At 47.7% G+C, this 22,192-nt stretch overlaps 1 protein-coding gene across 2 annotated transcripts in view; it reads right to left on the reverse strand.

Annotated features, from left to right (window-relative positions):
- MMP17 (matrix metallopeptidase 17) overlaps positions 1-22,192 on the reverse strand; it is a 407,143-nt gene that overhangs the window by 20,656 nt on the left and 364,295 nt on the right. For both annotated transcript variants that reach the window (XM_069620073.1, XM_069620074.1), the window contains exons 7-9: positions 5,531-5,613; positions 3,605-3,757; positions 2,414-2,671 (exon numbers count right to left, since the gene is read on the reverse strand). In XM_069620073.1, coding sequence (XP_069476174.1) covers positions 2,414-2,671; positions 3,605-3,757; positions 5,531-5,613 — 494 coding nt within the window. The remainder of the gene's footprint in view (positions 1-2,413; positions 2,672-3,604; positions 3,758-5,530; positions 5,614-22,192) is intronic.

Genomic DNA, 22,192 nt, shown 5'->3' on the forward strand with positions numbered 1-22,192 from the left:
GACGCTCCAACGCCGACGAGCACCGCTCGGACGAAGCTGCCGCCTCATCGACGCCGTTCTACCCTGTTTGTCGACGGACGTTCGACGCCCTGTGTCTCCCGCTTGAAAGGGAAGGCATTCAAGAAGGGCCGTTGATTCCCCGTCGCCGAACACCGAGTTCCTCGACGTTTCTCGACGCCTCTCGACGATCCGTGACTCCCGCTTGAAAGGGGGTCGCTCAAGAAGGATCTGTCGACACCTCTTCGAAGAACTCGACTCCACCAGGTACATTGGGGGGGTAACAACATTATAGGAGGGAATAAGACTTGCAGAACAATATATGGACTGGGCTTGTGCTATATCTTTATTTTACAGGTTGCCCAGGTGGGGGGATCTCCACACAGAACTGTGCCTAGTGGTAGGGGCCAGTATTCTGCCTATTGCTCAACCATCTTATTTTCTCTCCTCTCTCTATCGCTGGTTTCACTCTATTGATCTGTGTGACATTGTTACAGTATTGTTGATGCACTTTAATAAGATCTAATACAAAGGGTGGTACCACTTTAGAATTGTATATATTTGCCATTGTTGATTTTCCTAAGTACAAAGTGAGTTATTATGATAAGTGTACATAACCTTGAATATTGATTATATAAAGACTGTGTTCTAACCAATACAGTGTGTGGACATTCCTTTGTGGGGGCTTGGGGACTACACTGTACTTAAGAACCAGCCCGCATCACCTCCTGAGAAGCTAGGCCTTGATTGCTCGTCCATTGCTACCGTAATAGAGAATCTTGGCTGGGGGTCTTCTGTGCCTCTCTTCTACCATATAGAGAGCAGAAGTACAGACACCCCCACCGGTCTTTCTTCCCAATGGGTCTGTCGAAATGCATAATTTTTGCATGCGCAGTAATGCAGTACGCAATAATTGTATGTTACCAGAGGACGCGCACTTACCACAGCCCTTCACCCTGTGTGGTTGCAGGGTCATTTGCTTTTGGAGGACAGAAAAGCGGTTCTCAGAAGCAGTGCGATTAAACTCTGTGGAGGCCCCTAGGCAGTCAAAATGTCGCGCCACCCCCCTCGCTAATTATCACCTAATAAGTTTTTAATTTTCTGCACCGCTTTATTTTGATCCGTTGTCGCAGGGCCCCTAAAAGGAGTGGGGCCCAGAGGCTGGTGCCTACTTCACCCAATAGATAGTCCGGCACCGCCCAGAAGACTTGTTTGCTAGTTCTACTTAAGGTAACTTCAGGACTGTCACCCACTGGAGACCCTCTACCACTCTCCATCCACACAGGAGCTGGATGTTTCTGTTGGATGGTCATTGTGTTGTGTAATGACTGGCTGTGTGTTCAGGCCAGGCGCTTCGCTCTTGCCGCTGGGTCCTGGTCTGTGTGCTTGTTCTGCCATCTGCTTCTTCTGCGCCATCATGGATACTTCTTCAATATCCCTCCCGGGGGTACCCCCTTTCAGTAAACTGATGGACTATAGTCCAGAAATTCTGATGTGATGAATGTAAACAAATAAGGTGGGGCTGGATCCAAACCCTTGCCTTGAGAAAGCCAGAAGAGTGAAATGCATACCCCCCACCCCACCCACACAGCAGACTTCTTACGTCTGGTCCAGGGGTCAGCAGGCAGTTCCTCCCAAAGCAATAGAAACCCAAACTTGTTATCCATGACGAAAACCCGCAGTATTTAGAGATTGAGGACGTTACACCTGGGCGCCGGACAGTCGCCTGCTCCCCATATACACCTGTCGTGAGGAGGTCACCGCTGGCCCCCTTTAGAGGGTGTTAAGACTCATCATATTGTCCATAGGGGAGGGGATGGGGTGGGGGTGGCCTGGTGCCTATGATGTTTTTCAGTGAAAACACCTTTATGTTTTACATAAGGTTGGGAAAGAACTACTTGTCTGGGTGAATTTGCTGCAATAGGACTATTGGTTAAAGGACGGCGCATGGCGGAGGGACTACAAGTTGAGATCTGAATGTGTGTGCAGGTAAGAGGCATACTGTTTGAGGCAGCCATGGAACATACATTGGGCCTCATACCCAGACTTATAGGCGCCTCAATGTGTTACCAAATAATCAAGAACTCATTGACCCTATGAATAAGGAAGACCAGGCATGCACCCCCCTGTTAGAGGTCAGGGTTGGACATATTTGGAATGTTCACCTATCCATGGGCTCTATAAGACCTAGCGCCATCTACAGCAAGTAGAGGGAAAAGGGGAGAGGGATGATATTGACTTGTGTTCCACAGTTTCCTCTCCGCTGGTTGACCAAGACACAATTGACCAGGATTATGAAGACTAGGCGAATCTTGAGCTCATTGGATATTCACCACAACCTCCTTGTGATGTCCCAGAGAAATGAGTTGGCCGCATACACCCCCACGAAAGAGACCCTGTGCCTAAGATAACTCACCATCTGACCATCTCATGGCATCATCCAAGGTGCCCGGGATGCCCTTCCAGAGCGTGTTCTCAACCGGGTAGCCCGGGTCCATCCTCCGATCGTGGTCATCATAGCGCCAGTAGAGGTGGTCCTTGAAGAAGTACGTCTTCTCGTTGTGGGGCCAGGAGAAGGCGGCGTCGATGCCGCCGAGCGGAAGGCCAAAGTCTGTGATCTGACGAGGGAAGCCTTCCTCCACATTGTTGTCCTTGAATAGCCAGTACCGGTCCCCTGGAGGGCAGAAGGGAGCAACATGTAAGATGCCAAGCCTGGAATTTGACTTTGGATAAAACAGTACAACTCTTCATCATGTCACAAGAGTAAAGCACCCGCAAACAGCGGTAGCCAACATCAGGTTTCATAGGACCACCAGTGAAGGAAGTACCAGAGAGCGCCTGGAGACAAATGGGCCATTGACGTGACATATGATAATGCAATCTTATTGGGTGGTGCCTGTGTCACATTGGCACATTTATGATTTGACCAGCTCAGAATGCAGTCCATAACTACTGTTATAAGCCTGCTGTGGAATCACTCTGTACACACATATCATTCAAAGCACTTATAATGAGCACACGTGTGGCTACCAGTGGAAAGAGCAACAAGACAGGGCGAGGGAACAGTACTAGTACAGTCATGTGTTCACTACATATCTAACCTTGGAGATGGTCGATGCTGCTAATTATCTAACTAACTAACTAAACAGGTTCTTACATCACGCAACGCTAACCCAAGGTCTCAGGGAGCTTACTCTCCTTATACCTGCAGCTCAGGCCTTAGTCAGCTAAGGGCCATGACATCCTGTGATTGACCCGCTCCATAGTCAGCAATGATACATGAATGTTTGGAGAACATTTACCATTTATTGACCTTATAACTAATGAGTGATGCCCACAGAATCAGATTGGACTCTACGTGATTAGGGAGACCCCCTGTCAGGCCCAGAAAGCAGCTTAAAGATGGAGCAGAGTCAGTCACGTGTTAGGCTAAGCCTGTCAATCACATGCCAAGTCATGACTGCTTCCTCCCCAGCTCTGCCACCATTCTAGAGGCACAGGCTAGCTGAGAGTTTTCCCAATATACCTTCAACCCAATCCATGCATCTTCTAACATGTGTGAAACCACCAGCGCAACCCCGGGGCAGCAGCATGGTTGCAGGGTCACCTTTGAAGAAGACGATCTTGTGGTCGGTGGTCCTCTCGTAAACAGCGTCCAGGCTGTCCATGTTGGGTGGTAGCCCCCTCCAGAAGCGGTGGACCTGCGCGGGTTGCAGCGACACAAGGTGCTTGTTACGGGTCAGTCTCCAGAAGTACTTCCCTAGAAAAAGAAGTGGGCGACATTAGCCAGTCACTCTCAGTCCAAGCCTTGCTCTCAATATGGCAGGAGTCACAACCCTCCTCAGGGAGGAGCAGGCGTGTTGAGGCACTGAGGACCATCAATGGCTCAAAGAAACTAGCCTATTGTTTGGAAGACAAGGCCACCATGCTCAGAATGTCTCATGCTGTCTCTGTTCAACATGATATGATCTATGATATTTTATTTCTATTGCGCTCGTACACAAGTGTTTCAGAGCGCGACAAGGCTAGGGAGGCGAACAGGGGAGAACAAAACAACGATCTTACTAGGCCCAGTGACATTGAGAATGCGCAAGTGCAGAAGAGAGGGAAGAGGGAAGTGCAAGGGGGGAGGGAGGAAGTGGAAAGTAATGTGCATGGGAATGAAAAACAACAACAAATGGTAGTGCAGCCAGCAAGTGGCAAGTGCTAGGTTTAAGGCACAGACAGAGGGTGACTGATAAGTGCAGAAAAGGGGACTGTAGGGTTACAGATACAGACCCAAGTGCACGGTTGCCAGGAGGCAGTGCAGGTGGTTGGCAGGGTGAGCAGGTACCTGGGCCCGAAATCAGAGGGAAACCAGGTGCACGGTGCAGAAGCAGAACAGATCAGCAGGGGAGCGGAGGAGAGAAGGCAATAGCAAAGAGGAAGGTCTTGAGGTGCTTCCGGAACCGGAGATGGTTCTCCTCAAGTTTCAGAGTGGCAGGGAGGCTGTTCCAGAGGGAGGCCCCAGCTGAAGACATGACCTTGGTGTTGTGACCAGCCACCGCTGGGAATGAGAAGTTTGCATTTGTGTTGGCACCAGACACCTCATGGGTCAGACTGAAATGTGGACTCTTATACCAAGATGGTGTGGACCAGGGCACACCTAGTGGAAATAATACATGTGCTTTTATATATTTATTTGTCATATTTATTAAAAACGACCCAAGCTGTAATGGGTGTGGGCACAATATACAGGGAGGGGAGGGATATGACCCAGGAATTGGATATTGGGATAGGATTAGGGATTTAGAGGGGCAATTAAGGGGTCACATTTTGCACAGGACGCACCCTGGCACATCCAGTGGCGCCTCATGGGAGACAATGTAAACAACATGTAGAAACTAACATTGGCAAAGACAATCGTTTTAACTTTTGAAGAGTTCATTCAGACTGGATAGCACACATGAAGCTAGAGAAAAAAATGATTATTAAGTGTTAGGGCACTGGGGTGTGATAACAGGAGTGGCAAATTGTGAAGCTCTGGGGTGCATATAGTCATAGGATGCAAGGATAAATCAAAAGAGGTGTCATGAAGCGGATATGGATTAGCCATAGACCAGGCAGTTAGATCTCTTTTAACAGAAATGTATATGCGGTTCAATACAGTGGAGGGTCCATCAAATAAATGGGATGAAAAAGGAAAGTAAATTCAAGGTTGGTCAGGATAGCTCTTGAATAAGATGTTCGACTCTTGCCAAGTCAGGTCACCGCTTGTCGCAATTGACCATGAAGTCACTCGCAGAGAAAGGGTTCTAGTGCACCTCACCCTTCTTTCTAGAATTTCTGTCTTTCTTCTGGGCTCCTCCTCTTCCTTGGGTTGAGGAGCGTTGAGACTCTCTCCTCGGTCCTTAGCCTGATGTGTTACCCTCAAATTGAGGTACGCTCAGATTGAGGTACTTGCTTTCTTGAGCCCACAGTTCACCAGGAACCTGAACCCACACCATCTGGAGGCACCCTTAGAAAGGACCCAGTTTGGAGACGCCATGCTCACCTTTGAAGAAAAACGCTTCGCCGCGGATTTGAGCCACTGCATCGAAGTGAGTGTTGCATCTGTTGGGCTCATCCTTTCGAGGTCTAGATATAGGGAGAGAAGGCAGAGGGCACGTGAACGTGAAACATCGAACCAGGGCAACATAAGTGACCAAACTACTCAAAGCGTCCATCCAACTCTGCCAAAGCACTTGCAAGGCCACCCAAAAAAGCACACAGGCCTGCCGCCCAATCGCCCTTCAGAATGCCCAACCATGGTTGCTAGAGCCCACCCGCAAAGCTCATGCCATGCCACAACCAGTGTCCTGCTGGAGTCAACCCAAACACCTATCTCATCCAGTAGCTCTCCAGACACTCCGACCAATTACTTTGCAGCTAATAAAGCAACCAATGGGACTCATTCCGAGTTGGGTGGTCTGGTATAAAAGTCTTGGTATCCAAGGATACCAACATTTCACCGGGGCGCCCGACTACGGGAGCGCCGGTGGGGCTCCTGGGTTACCTACAGCTAAATACTGGAGGCAAGCCAGGTGCCCCACCAACCAAAAAAGCAGTAATGTCAGCAAATTCCCTCATGGAGTCCTGTGGGACTCCATCAATGGGGATTTACACTGCTCCAGCCGGCACCCGTAATCTGGAGGCAATGCCGCTGGGCCAGACGCCGGTAAAGGTAAGTACTAGATGCCGGTATCCTGGTATCTACCACCAGGAAACCGGGCTAGTCAGAATGAAGCCCATTATGTCTTACAACACCCCATCCAAGGACCTGCCAGATGTCTAAGCCATCGCAAAACGCCTTCTGATTATCCTCCAGATCCCTAAATCATGGTGCGGCCCCATCCAGGGTAGACATGGGTGTCGGCGTTCCCTCCTGTATTTCAGAGGGTTGCCCCTGCCCTCCTTTGGTCTTTATAAGGCCAGTACAGAAAGAAATGTAGTGTGCGGAGTAGTGCCTATTTGGAATACTGGTCAGTGCCAATATCAAGAATGGGACCCAGTTGTTCGGGTGTCTAGGGCAGATACGTATGCATTAGACCACGTAAATGTGATCTAAATGGAACAAAGGGCCCCAATTTCAGATTTTGTTCTACAGGGAATACTTTAATGCTCTTGGGTTATTTTCCTGGTGTTAATAACATTTCTGGTCTAGAAAACCCCACAGGACATTCTCAAAGCACAGGAAAAAAAATAGCATTTTAAAGACTGTTGGCTGAAGGAAATGTATGCATGGTACACAGGTTTGGAATTGCTGTATTATCTAAAAGACCATAAAACTCCTGGAAGCAGGGAACATGCTTATGCTTGCAGTCCCAGAAAACTACTCCATCCTGAGACAAGACAGACCCAACGCTAGAGGAGGAGGTGTGGCCATTATCCACAAATGTAGTCTTACTATGAGATTGGCTACCACCATCAATGCCCCCTCTTGCGAATTACTCTCAGTCAAAGTTCCCATTAACAATTCCCAAACTCTTAACATTCATGTGATCTATCGCCCTCCAGGCCCAATAGGCACTTTTGACGAGGACATTAATACCATCATCTCCACCAACCTTAAAAATTCCACCCAGGTACTCACCCTTGGAGACTTTAACATGGGCTCCAATGACCCAGAAGACCAACCTGCCATTACCACTCTTAATACGCTTACCGAACTAGGATTCACCCAAAGAAGCATGAAACCTACCCACACCAAAGGTAGAATACTCGACTGGGGGCGGACTATAACTGTCTAGCTAACATTCCCGACATCTCACCTCTTGCTTGGACTGACCACCACCTGGTATCGTTCTCGCTCTCCACCACTAGACCTCCACCTATGCCGACCAGTAGGGCTCCATCCACACTCACGAGAAATAAAAAGAGTATCATTGTTGGGCGACTCATCCTGAACTTACTCCCCACACTCAACTCACTCCCTGACAACTTGGACCCTGAGACTTTGGTCGAGCAATACAACAAAATTATGTCCACCTCACTGGACTTAATCACCCCCCTCAAACTCAGACCAAGCAAGCCCAAAATGTATCTGAATAAATGGTATACACCATTCCTTAAAAACTTAAGACAACAAAAAAGAAACTGCGAGGCTACTTGGAAAAAAGTCCCTTCAGCAGCCAATAAAATCAAACTCACTAAACTAGCGGCCTTGTACAAAAAAGAAATCTTCCTAGCTAAACGTACCTCCTTCGACTCCCGTATCTCCCAAGCCAAATCAAATATGAAGGAATTATTCTCTATCCTAAAAGAAGTAGAAACCCCTATAGAACCACCAGATACCTGCATTAAAGACAAGAATTGGTGTTCAGAAATCCAAAATGCTCTAGCCAATAACATTGCTACTCTACAAAACAAAATCTCCTGTAAAAAAGCATCCCTGAATAACCCCTACCAGGGCAAACCACCTGGAAAGCAGACTTCAAGAGAAACCAACCGTTTCAACTTCACTAAAGTGACTGTACTTGAAGTTGAAAAAACCATTCTGTCTTTGAAACCCTCTAACTGCCAGGGAGACTTGTGCCCGGCACAGCTTATCAAAGATGCTGCCCGCGACCTATCCCCTTTCATCACAAAGCTAATCAACGCCTCCTTTTCTACCGGATCTATCCCAACCAATCTTAAACAATCCTGGGTACTGCCTCTCCTAAAAAAAAACACACTCGACCCAGCCACCCCCACAAACTATAGACCCATAACGACTGTACCATTTCTGCTAAAAATCCTGGACAAGTTCGCCTATGTACAAATACAGAAGCACCTGGAAGAACAGCACCTGCTAGGAGCCAGACAATCAGGCTTCCGTCCCCAACATGGGACTGAGACGGCTCTTATTGACCTTAAAACACAGATCGACATGCTCAGAGATAATGGCCAAGCTGCCCTACTCCTCCTCCTCGACCTCTCTGCAGCATTTGACCTGGTCGACCACTCTGTCCTCTGCACACACTTACACACATCAGCTCACTTCTCCGCCGAGGCCATCACATGGATTAGATCATTCCTTAACGGCAGAACCATGAGGGTTTTTTCACCCACAGATGCAGCAGACCCCATACCCATCACTTGTGGCGTACCTTAGGGATTCTGTGTCTCCCCCACACTGTACAATATATTTACCAAGCCCCTTTTTGATGATTTGGATCATCTCGGTATCACCTACACTAACTATGCAGATGATACCCAGATCCTCCTTCCGCTTTCTGGAGAATATGGGAAGGATTTGGCCTTGGTGAATAGGGTGTACATCATCATCCAGGCATGGATGGCCACACATGGACTATGCGTGAATGATGATAAAACCGAACTCATCACCCTGGGCACTACGGCTAGCCTAAAGAAACTAAGTCCTGCCTATTCACCGTTCGTGATCGATGGCAACACTATCAGGGTAGGACACAAACTTAAAACTCTGGGCTTCTACTTAGATTCCAACTTCTCCTACAATAGACAGGTGAATTCATTAGCCTCCTCCACGGCCTACACTTGCAAATTGATCTGTGCAGCCAAACCATTTCTATCTGACTCCAGCTGTTTGACCCTTGCCAGAGCCCTTATATTGTCCCGTCTGGACTACTGCAATGCTCTTTATCTTGGGTCCTCAGAAGCTACTACTGGCAAATTACAAATTCTCCAGAATAACGCTCTTAGAGCGGCACTGGGCATCTCGAGAAGGGACCATATCACAACATACAGCCAACAGAACAATTGGATATCCATCAAGGATAAAATTCTCCTTAAAACTGCATTACTCACCCACAAGTCCCTCAATAATGCTGCTCCTATTTACCTCATCGACAGATTTCACAGACAGACGTCTCTGAGACCCACAAGATCAGTATATAGAGACTGCCTCTCTGTCCCCAACTACAAACGTTCCACCATAGGAGGCAACAGCTTCCCAGTGAAAGCGGCCAAATTGTGGAACTCCCTACCAACAACTCTCAGAATGGATTTACCTTACCAAAACTTCTGTTCCAAGACTATCTCTTGGCTGAAGATGCAAGCTATCTAACACTCAGAGCCCCTATATCTTGCATATCCCTGTCCATTTGTGCAGGATGTATTCACCCTTGTTAACTTGTATATTTGTATATGTTCCTGCCATTTTCTTGTGCTCATGTGTATGTATATATTATCGTTGATGTAACTAAGTTTTGCAAATCCATGTAATTGCTGCGCCCTGTTACCCCAGGGTATTTTGGCGCATTACAAATAATAAACAAACAAACAAACATATATAAGGGTTTGAACAGACTACATTTCTAGTTGGGAGTTGCATTTTAAGAACCAGATCTGTTCACATGTAACAGCTGAATTAAATAAGTTTTCAAAGTTAGGCGCAGACCATCTTAAAGTTGTCCCAAGTAATTGCCTGAAATTACTGATGATTTTTTCCACATTTCCAGCTGAGAGTTGCTTTCTAAGAAAACAACATATTGTTCACACTGTTGCATGTAAACATGTTTTCAAATGTAGGCCCTGCTGGTCTTAAGATGAACACAGGTAATTCCCTGAAATTAACTGATGCTATTTTAAAGGACATATTGAAGGGAAAGAAAAATAACACACCATTGGAAAGCAGGGTCAGCATTGCACATTCATCACACCATCTCCAAAGTGTGCTTTGCAGCCTCTGTGTATTGTCAGGCCATTGTAGTGATTTCAGTGCAGCTGCTCTGGTGTGCAATGTGACAGCCCAGGTAGTATGATACTTCAGCCCAATTCTAAAACTCTTAAAATATTCCCTTCCACTGCCAGAAGCTCTGCCAGGGAAAGAAGGCCTATGTGCCAGGGAAACAATGCCTCTGCCAGCAGGCAATGCCATCCTCTCTCAAATCTGCCCTCCACATTAATGTAGAAAAGACACTCTCAGCTTCCCATGGTAAAAATAAACGCAACTGGGAAGAGTTCTCTTTTAGCGAGCTTGCCACACTCACAGGCACACACACAGACACGCACACAGACACACAAACTGCTTCACAGCACCAAGGGTAAAATGATGCTACACAATGTGTTACTTACTTTTGGCTATAAAATGGCCTTAAAGCGCCACCTATATGCTGAAACTAATGCATTAGAGTACAGCTGGGTAAAAAGGGCATACGAGGAGGGACACACAGTGTGTAGGTGTACTTCCCGCCCCTCTGCGCCCAAAACACATCCTCCTGGGATCTCTTTGGGCTAGCCTTATCAAGCCTTACCATCAAACGTTGTGCTCAAAGGGCCTGCCTGTATTTTTTCAAAGCAGTCTTCTGAGAGTTCATGACTTAATTGGAGCTGTAAGCATGCTACTGATGTAATAAAAATGTCTTAAACAGGTCTGCCTTAAGCCACTGGATTTATAAGCGCTAAGCTTGTCTTTCACTGAAGTCCCCATAAAAACAAGCATTGGCAAATCCAACGGGTTTGGCTTGTGTATAAGTATTAGGCATTTGCAAGGCACTGTTATTATATGCCCAGATACTCGCACCATTTTGAAGCTACTACCATCAATGGCCAGTTAATACCACTACAGCATTGCCTGGCAAATGCCTTTCTCCATGCCTAAACAAAAGCTAAAACTGTCTGCAGAGCGATGGTAAAAGGGGTTGGCCCCACTGGCTCTTGACCATGTGATCTGCAGTGAACACAGATGTGAGCATCAACCGCTTAACTCAGTGAGCTACCTGTCCTGCAAGGGAACATGAGCTTTGTAGAGGTGGATGAGTATTAAGAAGCCATTTGTTTGGAGGGAAGAGTGTATGGGGGAGGGGAGGTGCTGCAGAAAGTGTCACAGGTCCTTTAATTATGCAATTAACAAGTGATTGTAATGTACTACCGGCCTATTTCACTTCTGCCGTTTCTCATGAAACTCCTTGAGTCGCTGGTTTCTCCTATGCTGTCATCTTTTATGGAGTCTACTGGGCTTTTCAATCCTGCCCAATCGGGGTTCAGGCCAGGTCGAGGGACAGAGAGTGTCCTGGCCTCGGTTCTGGATGATATGGCCAGTCTGCTTTACACAGGTGGGGCGGGTGCCCTGATTCTATTAGAACTGTCAGCAGTATTCAACACTGTCGATCACCCCATCCTGCCCGACCACCTTGCCCAAGTCGGAATCTCAGGCCAGGTTCACGCCTGGTTTGCCTCCTTCCTAGCCGACAGAACTCAGACTCTTTCACTTCCCCCATTTCTCTCCTCTATTTATTTTTTCTCTTCTTTGTGGTGTCCCTCAAGGTTCCGCCCTGTCCCCCATTCTCTTCATTATCTACATCTGGCCTCTTGTGTGTCTCATCCCCTCCTTCGGTGTCAGATGTTACTCATATGCCGACGACACTCAGATCCTGATCCGACTGGATATCGATCAGGCTGAGATATCGTTGTGCCCGAGGAGATGTCTGACAGCTGTCAGAGATTGGATGAACCGCAATTGGCTGAAGTTGAATGGGGATAAGACTGAGGGGTTGGTGGTGGGATCCCTCCTGATCCTTCACTTTGGGTGTCTTCCTTCTGGCCTTCTTCTTTGGGTCCCCTTCCGAATCCCTGCTGATAAGGTTAGGAATTTGGGGGTAATAATCTCGGCCACTCTCTCAATGGAGCCACAGGTGGCCGCTGTAAGCAAAGCAGGACATTTTCACCTCTGTATTCTTAGGAAGGTTCTCCCCTTTGTTCCCTCTCATCTTCATCTGCCTGTTGTGGCCGCTCTTGTGCTTAGTCGGTTAGACTACTGTAACTCCCTTTATTTATCCCAACCCAAGGGACTCATTCAGCGGCTGCAACAGTTACAAAATATGGCTGCTCGGGTTGCCACCGGCTCCCCTTATGGTGCCCACATCTCCCCGGTGTTGCGGACCCTTCATTGGTTGCCGGTTGCCTAGTGCATTGTTTTGAAACTTTGTGCTTGGTTCATCGTGCCCTCCAGTCCCAAGGGCCGGAATATCTGGAATATGTGTGTGCTAAATTCCTACGTTATGTGCCATCGCGGACTCTGCGGTTAGCTTCAACTGGCCTACCTGTTGTTCCTGCCTTTCGCCGTTCACGTTGTGGTGGGCAGGCCTTCTCTGTTGCAGTACCCTGACTTTGGAATGGTCTGCCGCTTCATCTAAAAGATTTGAAAAACCACCTTGCCTTCAGAAAGGCTCTTAAAACTCATTTGTTTTAGCGCTGTTGCAGTGTGCACACTGTTCCTCTCTCTTCTCCAGCGCCAAGATGCCTTTGGTGAATGTGTGCTTAATAAGTACGCCTAACATAACATAACATGTTTTATCTCTGTTGAGGGTGCAGCTAGCTTAATGTGGCGGATGGGGGGGTAGTGATATTGTTTAATGTGACTAGGGTACTCATAGGTTTCTCTCGGTCTCCCTGAAGATTCCATTCAAGAGGAATAAAGCGAGAGAGAGGAACAGAGGCAGCTATTGTGTGTAAGAGAGAGTGATTGAGAGGAGAGAGAGATGGGGAAGAATGGCGAGAGAAGGTGAAACAAAGGGCGAGAGATCAAGAGGGAGAGAACGAGTGCAGACGATGAGAAAGAGTGAGAGAAAGAGAGACAAATACAGGGGGAGAGAGATGAATAGAGCGTGTGGGAAGGATATAGAGAGAGCGAGTGATACGGGAGAAAGACACGGGAAAAGAAAGGGAGAGAAAAGGTGAGAGAGAAAGAGAGTGCAGAGGCTGAGAGAGAGAGGGGGCGCGAGAGATAGTCAGAGTGATGAAGACATACATCAGAGAGGGAAGAAAGAGTGGGGAGACAAACAAGAGGGGTACAGACACAGAAAGGAAAAGAGAGATAGGGAGAGAATGATGCAGAGGGCGAGGAAGGGATAGGGAGAGAGCACGATTGTGAGAGTGAAAAGAGAGCAGAGAAAGTGTGTGAGAGAAGGAGGGAGAGGGCACAAGAGAGCGACATAGCAGGGGAGGGGCAAGAGAGAGAGAAAGAGGGATAGTGCGAGTTGGATAGAACGAGGGAGAGGAAGAGCCAGAGAGACCCATGTGAGAAGAGAGTGAGAAAAATAGCGTGTGTGCGAGTGGAAGAGAGAAGGGGATAGAAAGAGAGAGGGGGGGATGCAGCAGCGAGAGGGGCGAGAGAGAGCGCACACGAGTGAGAGGGGTCTTGTTTGTGACATCTTTCTCACTCATCAAAAGTCCCAAATCTGGATATTTCCTGCAGGGTATCGAACAAGGAACCATCAAAGGGGAACGAAATCCATCTGTCGGTGTGTTGTCAAGTCAGAGACTTCAGGCAGGGGAGTTTCTTTAGTTTGGATGTCTCCTAGTCTATCCTGCAGTGAGTGTCAGTCTGTCTGTGCTGAGAAAAGCAATATGGCTTTCACCCCAGCAGTCGGGGTCGGCCATCGCCGGTAATGACCCACCAGGCCAAGATAAGGTTGGCCCGAGCTAAACGAGGACCTCGGCGAGGGCTGTGGGCTGTTACCGGCCGGGCTTTAACCGGGTTATGAATGGTGTTTTTCCTCTCGCTGGAGAGTTGTGCTGCTTGTGTAATCTCCCAAGAGGCGGGAAGGGGGAGATGTCCGCGGCCATAGGGATAAGGGCCTAAGGCAGTGGCAGATTTAAGGCAAAGGGCCCCGTGGGCAGCACCTGACACAGGGCCCTAGGTGGGCGGGGCATGGAGGCGGGGCTTTGGGTGGGCGGATTTAATTGTGGTCACAAGTGAAGAATGGCAAACTTTAAGGACAAAAGCTATGTTTGTATGAAGTGGTCTTTATTACAGTTACCTAGGGGTCTGACTAACTGGAAACCTGCAATGCTCGGTGTAAGTCCAGTAACATGCTCTTTCTGCTGCCCTGTTGCAGCTTTTTCTGGATGTGTCTTTGTGGGGATTAGGTCTGGCGGTATTCCGGGTGTGAGCGGGTAGAAATTGTTCTAATGTCAGAGTATTCTGCATCAGTTCTATGGGGGGATACAGTATGGCCGTGAAAAACGCTCCCTGTAAGAGAAACGCGTAGGGCCTGATTTACACACGTTTTTTAACACTGGAAAGTCCCAATGAAAACATGTTTTGTAAATCCGGCCCTTAGAAAATAAATCGCTATTTTAAAAGCATTGTGAATAACTACTACAAAATGTAATTTGAAGTGGCTAATTTAGAAGTATTTTAAAGAAGTATTCCAAACTGTAATTTGAAAGGGGCACGTCGATGCTGTCTGTGGCCAAAGGCCGCCTTGTATTTGGGGACCGTGTAATATACATGGCGTTAAAATATTACACGAGCAAGTGAGCGCTAATATATTACACCTTTAAAGCGCTTAAGACCGAGATACGAATTATTTTAAAAAACATGCTTTTTTAGTAGGAAAAAACGGTGTCTAGGGCAATATTTCATTTTCATAAGTGCGGATAATTATATTCGAAGGAAAAAAGCATGTTTAATTGTAAACATGCCCATATAAATTGCTTAACTAGAGCAGTTAACGGGGTTTATAAATAATACACTTGTCGAGGGCATGCATTAAAGGGCCCAAGTCTTTCAGGGAAGGGATGCGCTTGGGCAATCTGAGCTCCATCTGTTCCCATTACAGTAGGACCGTAGCTAAACAATGGGAATTCTACAGGATAAACCGAGCCGCCTCTAAAGCAAGGGCTTTGAGCAGAAGAGCGCTTCGCGGCCGATCCAAGCGCTTCAAAGGGCCTTTCACGTTTTACACACACACGCACACGTTGAGCAAATCAGCCCGCTAACAGATTGCTTCACTGCTGTCCTCTGCATTTATAATAGTGCCTCAGAGAAACAGGACCCTGCTGACAGGCAATGGTCTATAAAACTGCTGAGCGGCAACTACAATACGCATTCCTCTATAAAAGGAAGCACCGAAGCAGCAGCGAATCACCGCACTTTAAATATGTCTAAACAGAAGTTTGACCAGAATGATTGAACACGTCCAGGGAGCTGAACTGGAGTGACGTCACAGCTGAAAGGGCCCTGTGCTGTGTGGAAGGGGTGGGGCCTGGCACAGGGGCCCGGTCGTCATTTGTTTGTCTGACGACCGTTAAATCCGCCTCTGGCCTAAGGGCCTCATAAGGAGTTGGGCTGAGCAGGAAAATGTGGCGGTAATGCTGTTACTGCCACAGTTACTACTCCGCCAAATCCAGAGTATGGCCCTACCTCGACGCATTCACTTCCAGCACTGAGCTGGAGGTGAATGCGTCAGCAGTATGCGCATTTTCAGCGCTATTACCGCCAGCAGTATTTGCCCCAGCAGTAATTGCACCACCCATCCCCATTGGGTTCAATATACACAATTGTAATGGAGAGTTTGCCCCCCTGCCCCGGCAACTCAGGGATCGCGCAAATTGCGCCAGACCAATTTGCAGTACCGCTAATTGCGTTGGGCGGTACCCCAGTGCAATTAGTGCTGGGATACCACCCAACTCCCGATGAGGCCCTAGGTGTTTTAGTGCTACTGCTAAACTCGTGATCAGGCCCAGTTTGTTTAACAGATTATATATCACACATGGGTGCTGAGTACAGGGGGAAAGTGAGCAATCTGCACCCTTTGGTCATTAGCAATGGAGGCACGCAACCCACTTTACCCTCTGTGAGAAACCTGAGGGAATCTTAATACCTACTCCCCGTGGATCCTCTTCTCGGGTGGCCAGGGAAAGGCCAGTGCTTTTGGATCCTGACCCTGGGGGTGGTGATGCGAGGGAGGATCACCTGTCTGGAGACCCAACCCCCCTCTTCCCCCACCTTCATAGGTGGTTCCCAGTAATTTCCAGTTATTTCCCCTCAGCCACACCACTCTAGTACTGGGGCGAGGAAGAGGCGACTCGGAGTTGTACACACTAACATTCAGTTACACCACTGTGCTCTAGTACCTTGAAGCGTCTCATGTACTAGATGGAATTACCAATAATGATCTCAGAGCCAAATAACCGGACAGACTCAAAGAATATGGAAAATGCTACTTTATTAACAGCTTGCATAACCTAGGGCAATATGGCGATCGTCAGGCAAAGGTCGCTCACACACACACACACAGAAACTTGATTATACAGAGGTCTTATACCCCAAAGTAAATCACCTCTGATATCATCCTACGTGGCAAACCATAAAACTTATCAAGGGAAGGGATTGGTTAGGCGTACATATACTACTTATAGAATACATAATGTTAATAACACAATTGACTGCCCCTTATCTAATAGGCATGCCTCAAACCACTTCTAAATACGTAGAATACTGATCATAATGGAAAAATAGCAGCAGGTTGGCCCGTGCAACATTGTATAGCATGCTGCTTCATAGACCCTCTGATTGGTTGGCATTCTACCCCATCCTTGGACTTTCGGCTCGGCTAGCAGCATGTAAGAGAAACGAAACCCAGGTGCTTGAATCACGCCAGACTACTCCCTGCTTTAATCCATCATCTCTCATCAGTCGGTCTCCAAGCCAAAGCTTCTCGTTTGTGGTTGACCTTGTAGCCTGCTCTCTGTCCTGGGACATTCAGGGGAGTGTAGGCACATCACTATCTTCATTTGAGGTTTAATGAATAGCCCTTGTTTTTGACTTCTCGATCACGTTTGAAGAGACTGAAAATTTGTCAATTTCAAGCTCTTATTTACTGCTATTTGATTTAATTATACTGGCTGTCGTTGTTTCTCTTGGCCTCTAGATACTTGCTCACTCCATCTTGCATAGACTTTACACACTTTTAACTGTCCAACTCTTGGCCCTTACAAATGTTTCTTCTTTCCTTAATCTAAGAGAAATAGTTTGTATGGCAATAGCTTATCCTTTGACTCCCTTTGTGCTTTGCACTTATTCCTTGAAATAGCATCCTTGATCCGAAGCCAATAGACTCCTCTTCGTTTTGCACACAAAACTGTTCTCCCAGCGTCTTCTAATTCTGCAGCCCTGGTCTGTCTCTAAGGTAGCTGAATTCAATCTTGACATGAGCCGGTATCCATTTTCCTAATATGGCCGTCCTAGCCACGTTATATATTCCTCTATAGCAAACTTCTATATGTCTTTTCTACCTTGCATTACTGCGTATGTACACTTGTTGATCAGCAAGTTATTTTATCTTCTTCGCATATATGAATTCTTCATCTTTAAGCACATGTTTCTCGTTTCTTCATTTACATCTTTATTCTTACAAAGTTTCACATTGTTTCAGTGTGTCTTCGTAGGTATTCTTCATGACGTCACTCTGCTCTCGTCAGACATCACTCAGCGCTCCATTATGTCCAATGGTGCCTGCTGACATCCTTCCACACTTGCAAGTGCACATTTGATATGGCTGCCTGAGTGCATTGCGTCTCTCATGCGCTCGATGCGGTATAGGAGCCACACATGATGTCCAGTGTGACAGCCGCGAGGGGGCGGGAGTTAGGGATAACATGTCCACCTGCTCCTCTACACCACTCGGGTACTGAGACGAGGAAGAGGCCTGGAACCATGTCCGGAGAATAGAAGTAATTGTGGTCAGGCAATTCAACTCAAGAGCTTGCACCTGCAACCAGTTAACAGGTCACAGGTGCATAAAAGGCGGAACCGCGAGCTAGAGAGGGGAATCCAGCAGGAGAGAAACCGGGATGGGGGAGACGGGCACGAGAGGGAAGAATTCCTGCCCAAGAGGCGGCTGCTGAGGAGAGTCCTGCCTAGAAGCCAGTACGCTGGTTACTGCAGAGGAGAGACCGAGATGCTGGGGCTCGAACGAGCCGTGTGAGGGTCGATGCTGCTAGAGTCTCATCTGCCTTGTGCCCAGAGCCAGCGCTTTGGGACAGGGAAGACTCCAGAGTGCTGCAGGCCACCGGTAGCATTCTCGGGTGAAGAGTGGAGCTACTGGCAACACACAATGAAGTTAGCAGAAAGCGAACGCTGCTCGCGTAGCTCCTAAAAGGTGTGCGCAGAGCTGAAAAACACCAGGAGAAAGAAGAGAGAGGACTCCCGGAGCAGCAGTTGAGGACTAGTAAGTGAATTGAAGGGAGCACTCGTACCAGAGTGCTCCCGGGGCTACCACTGGGAATATGGTAATGCCGGATGAACTGAGATATGTGTGCAATTGATGCTGAACCCAAAGTGAGGGGTATTTGGACCTCGAGGAAACTTTGAACAATAAGTAAAGGAACTTGAATATAAAGCAAGCATTATTGAATACCGAACTAAAGGAAAGCTTTGATAAGTGTACAAATAAAATTAAAGCAATTGTGAAACACAAGTAATGAACCTTTGAAGACAAAGGATGAATATTTATGAATAAAGTAAAAAGCAAGTGATGAGCACTCATGAACATTGTGAAAGCAAGGTGGTGGAAGAGAGTGAGCACCACGAAGTGAGATGTGTGAAAGAACACACTGTGGCAAAGCCAAAAGACTGTCAAGGAGAATCCAAAGTGAATGTAAATCAAAGCACAGATGCAGTGAGAGAGAACCCTGTGTGGGCAAGAAAGCCTAGGGTTCTTGGTTGCATGACCTGTAATGGGTGGACCGTGTGGTCCAACAACTGCGCCTAGGCTGAGGATACCCTGGGCCTCATTAGGACCCAGGCGCTAATGGGTTAACGGCGCCGTAAAAGGCTGCAGCGCCGTTAACCTATTAGCGCCTAATTACGAGGTCCCTTTGCGGGACCCGACCTTAACGGCTGGTTTTACCAGCCGTTAAAGTAGGGACCCCCAAAGGGACCTTGGTGCTAAGTACAGTGCCGCAATTTGCGGCACCGTACTTAGCGCCTTCCCCATTCCCAGTGAGCCCTATAGGGCAAAAATGGGAATGGGGAAGGGCCATGGAGGAAGGGGGAATTACCGCCCCGCCAACCTTGTAAGGGGGTGGTAATTCCCCCTTTCTCCATGGCGGAGTCGGTAAGTTACCGGCATGGACCATGGTGCTGTTGGCACCATGGTCCTCCGCCTGGGTCGTAATGAGGCCCGCTGTCTGGAAAAGTCAAGGAAAGTAAAGAGAAATAATCTCCACCTGTGAAGTAGATTGCTGAGGTGAATGCGAAAGTTAGCAATCGGTATAAACCACTGAAGAGCCTGAAGGATTATAAAGTTGCCCTGGAACTGGTTTTGAGAATAAAGAGACTTGAACTGATTGTGAGTTTGCAAGCTGGAAGCTTGTGGAAGGGAAACCTGAGACTTTGTGAACTGTGTTGTCGTCTTGGGGAAGGGACCCGTGGGGCCTTTTTGGAACTATGTTGTCTTCTTGGTCAAGGGAACCCAGAGGCTTTTTGGCACTGCTTTGCATTTGGTGAAGGGGAGCTGGAAAGTAAGCCAAGAGCTGGAAGCTCCTCAGAACTTTATTTGGAACACTTTCTTTTGTTGCTGACAACCCTACACATTGTTTAGCTTTAGTTGTGAGGGCAAGTATAGGTATTGGACGTAGACAAACATTTAAGTTGAACTTACTGACTCACACTATCCTTAGTTTCTTTAGGTAGGGAAATATCTCCTTAGCATAGAGCATGTTAGACCTTTCACCGTCCTGACATTTAAGTTAATACAAGTGTCTTGCTTGAACCCTGAATCTGCTGTCTGTGACTTGCTTCATGATGCCTTCACTCCTCATGGACATGTCCAGTTTCCGTTTTCTGAATGTACATCGCCAATGGCTCTGCACGGTGTTAGTGCGGTTGGAGATGAAACACCATTGATTCAGATCTCATGTTAAATTCTTGGAAGGAGTGAAACACCCTAATGTAGAAAGCTACCAAGGTAGCTCAGCAGGTTGAGTGACTTGTTGAGATGTTGTACATTTAAAGCTGTCTGTATATCTTAAGGCTTTCTGCAGTTCCTTACCACCCATAGGTGGTGTAAAATGACCTGTTTGGCCAGGGGATGTGTGGTGCTGGCTGCTTGCTCCTATTCAGGTCAGGACTGGGGGATTTTCTTCCTCTCACAGTGAAATTTAAAGGTTAGCGCCCATGAGCCCAGAGCTAAGTTTCCTGATAATTGGTGACAGCACAATATTATCATTTACTTTCGATTGAGCAGCTTGACAAATAAATAAGATCTTTAAATCAGAAGGTAGTTGTGGGGGCAGGCCAATAAAAAACCAAATACAGTTTAACGAAAACTGGTAGATTAAGTTTGGGGTGCCTGTTTCACTTTGGGAACGTCTTGCTTTGTGCTTTCAATCAGATTGTAAGCTGCACATTGCCAACATAATAGTGTGCCAAGCATATGGGAAGCCTGCCTTTGACCTATATGGCCCCCACCCCAATTATATATTCATAGCCCCTCTATTCCTGCTCAGACCCCCTCAGGCCACAAAAAAGGGCAGGCCCAGCAAACAAAGAGAATGTAAACATGCCCCACAAGAACTCCTGAAAAGAGTTATTTGCTGGGGAAAGGACTAAAAAAAATAAACTGTCTGCCATTGCCATCCCCTAGGGATTGATGTGCACACAGATGCACACAGATGCACACTCATGCACACCTACACATACAGTGGGCCTCATTACAAATCCGCCAGGACACCACCAAACAGAATTACCGTTCCCGCCACTTGATCTGCCGGAGTTACTGGCAGATTACAAGTTGCGGGAATGACGGTAAATCCCCATTCAATGGAGTCCTATTGGACTCCATGGGGGGATTGCTAGTTACCGGTGCCGGTAATACCTGCTGCTTCTTACCGGTGGGGCACCCTACCGGCAAGCTTGTAGTTTTGTGGTGCAGGAAAAGTGGCGTTAATGGAATTACTGCTACTTTTTTCCCACACTGCCATCCTTGTAATGAGGTCCACAGACTCTTTCACACCAGCGCCTGGAGACTCCCTTGGGTGGTATCGGGGCGCGGTATAATTCAACATAACACACACAGAGACACACACACACATACAAACACAGGCACAGACACACAAACATACATACAATGGCCCTCATTATGAGGTTGCCGGCAGGCCACAGTACCGGCGATCAACCAGCAAAATAGTTTACCGCGATGTATTAGGCGCAATGTCCAGTGTGGGTCTATAGTCCACATCTATTGATGTTGCAATGGAGGCGGCGTCCTCATGAGAAATCCGGGGTGCACAGCGGACCCCCTAGCCGCCAATTGTTAGTGTTCTCTGTGGGGAGGCAGCGATCCATGCCGAGGCATGGGGAGACTGTGCCCAATGAACACACTTGCACGGGTGTGGTGCTAGTATGTCGGGCCACACCTCGGAAAGTGACATGCTCTTTTATTCATCTTCTGACGTCACATCCGCCGTCTGTACGGCACGTAACGGGCGTACAATATTACAGGGAGCATGTGAGAGAGTGAGAACAAAGGGAACAGACAGTTGAAAAGAGAGACAGAGGGAGAGGGTACTGACTTCATACAACAGAGAGAGGGAGAGGGAAGTGAGAGGATAGAAAGGTGAGGGACAGAGAGAGAGTGCGTGAGAAAGGGAGAGTGAAAGAGCGTGGGAGGCAGAGCGTGTGAGAGAGAGCGAGAGAGAAATGGGGAAAGACAGAGAAAGGGAAAGAGGAGAGGGTGAGGGTGCTCAAAATTCATACAACAGGAAGAGGCAGAGGGCACAAACAGGGCTTTAAGTGGGCCAGGGCTAGGCAGCCCCAGTATTCGCCAAAAGGGCTCCACACCCAGGCCCTGTCGGGGCTCATCCCTCTCACCTGAAGGAAATGCATCTCTCGCAGTCACCATGTGTCTCAGTCTACCATTCTCTGCCTTTAGGGCCTGTACTTCAGCAGATAGGCCTTGAACAGCGTTAATCAATTCTTGCATCT

Source organism: Ambystoma mexicanum, chromosome 10 (genome assembly GCF_040938575.1).
Source record: "Ambystoma mexicanum isolate Mex_15411 chromosome 10, UKY_AmexF1_1, whole genome shotgun sequence".
Lineage (NCBI taxonomy): Eukaryota > Metazoa > Chordata > Amphibia > Caudata > Ambystomatidae > Ambystoma > Ambystoma mexicanum.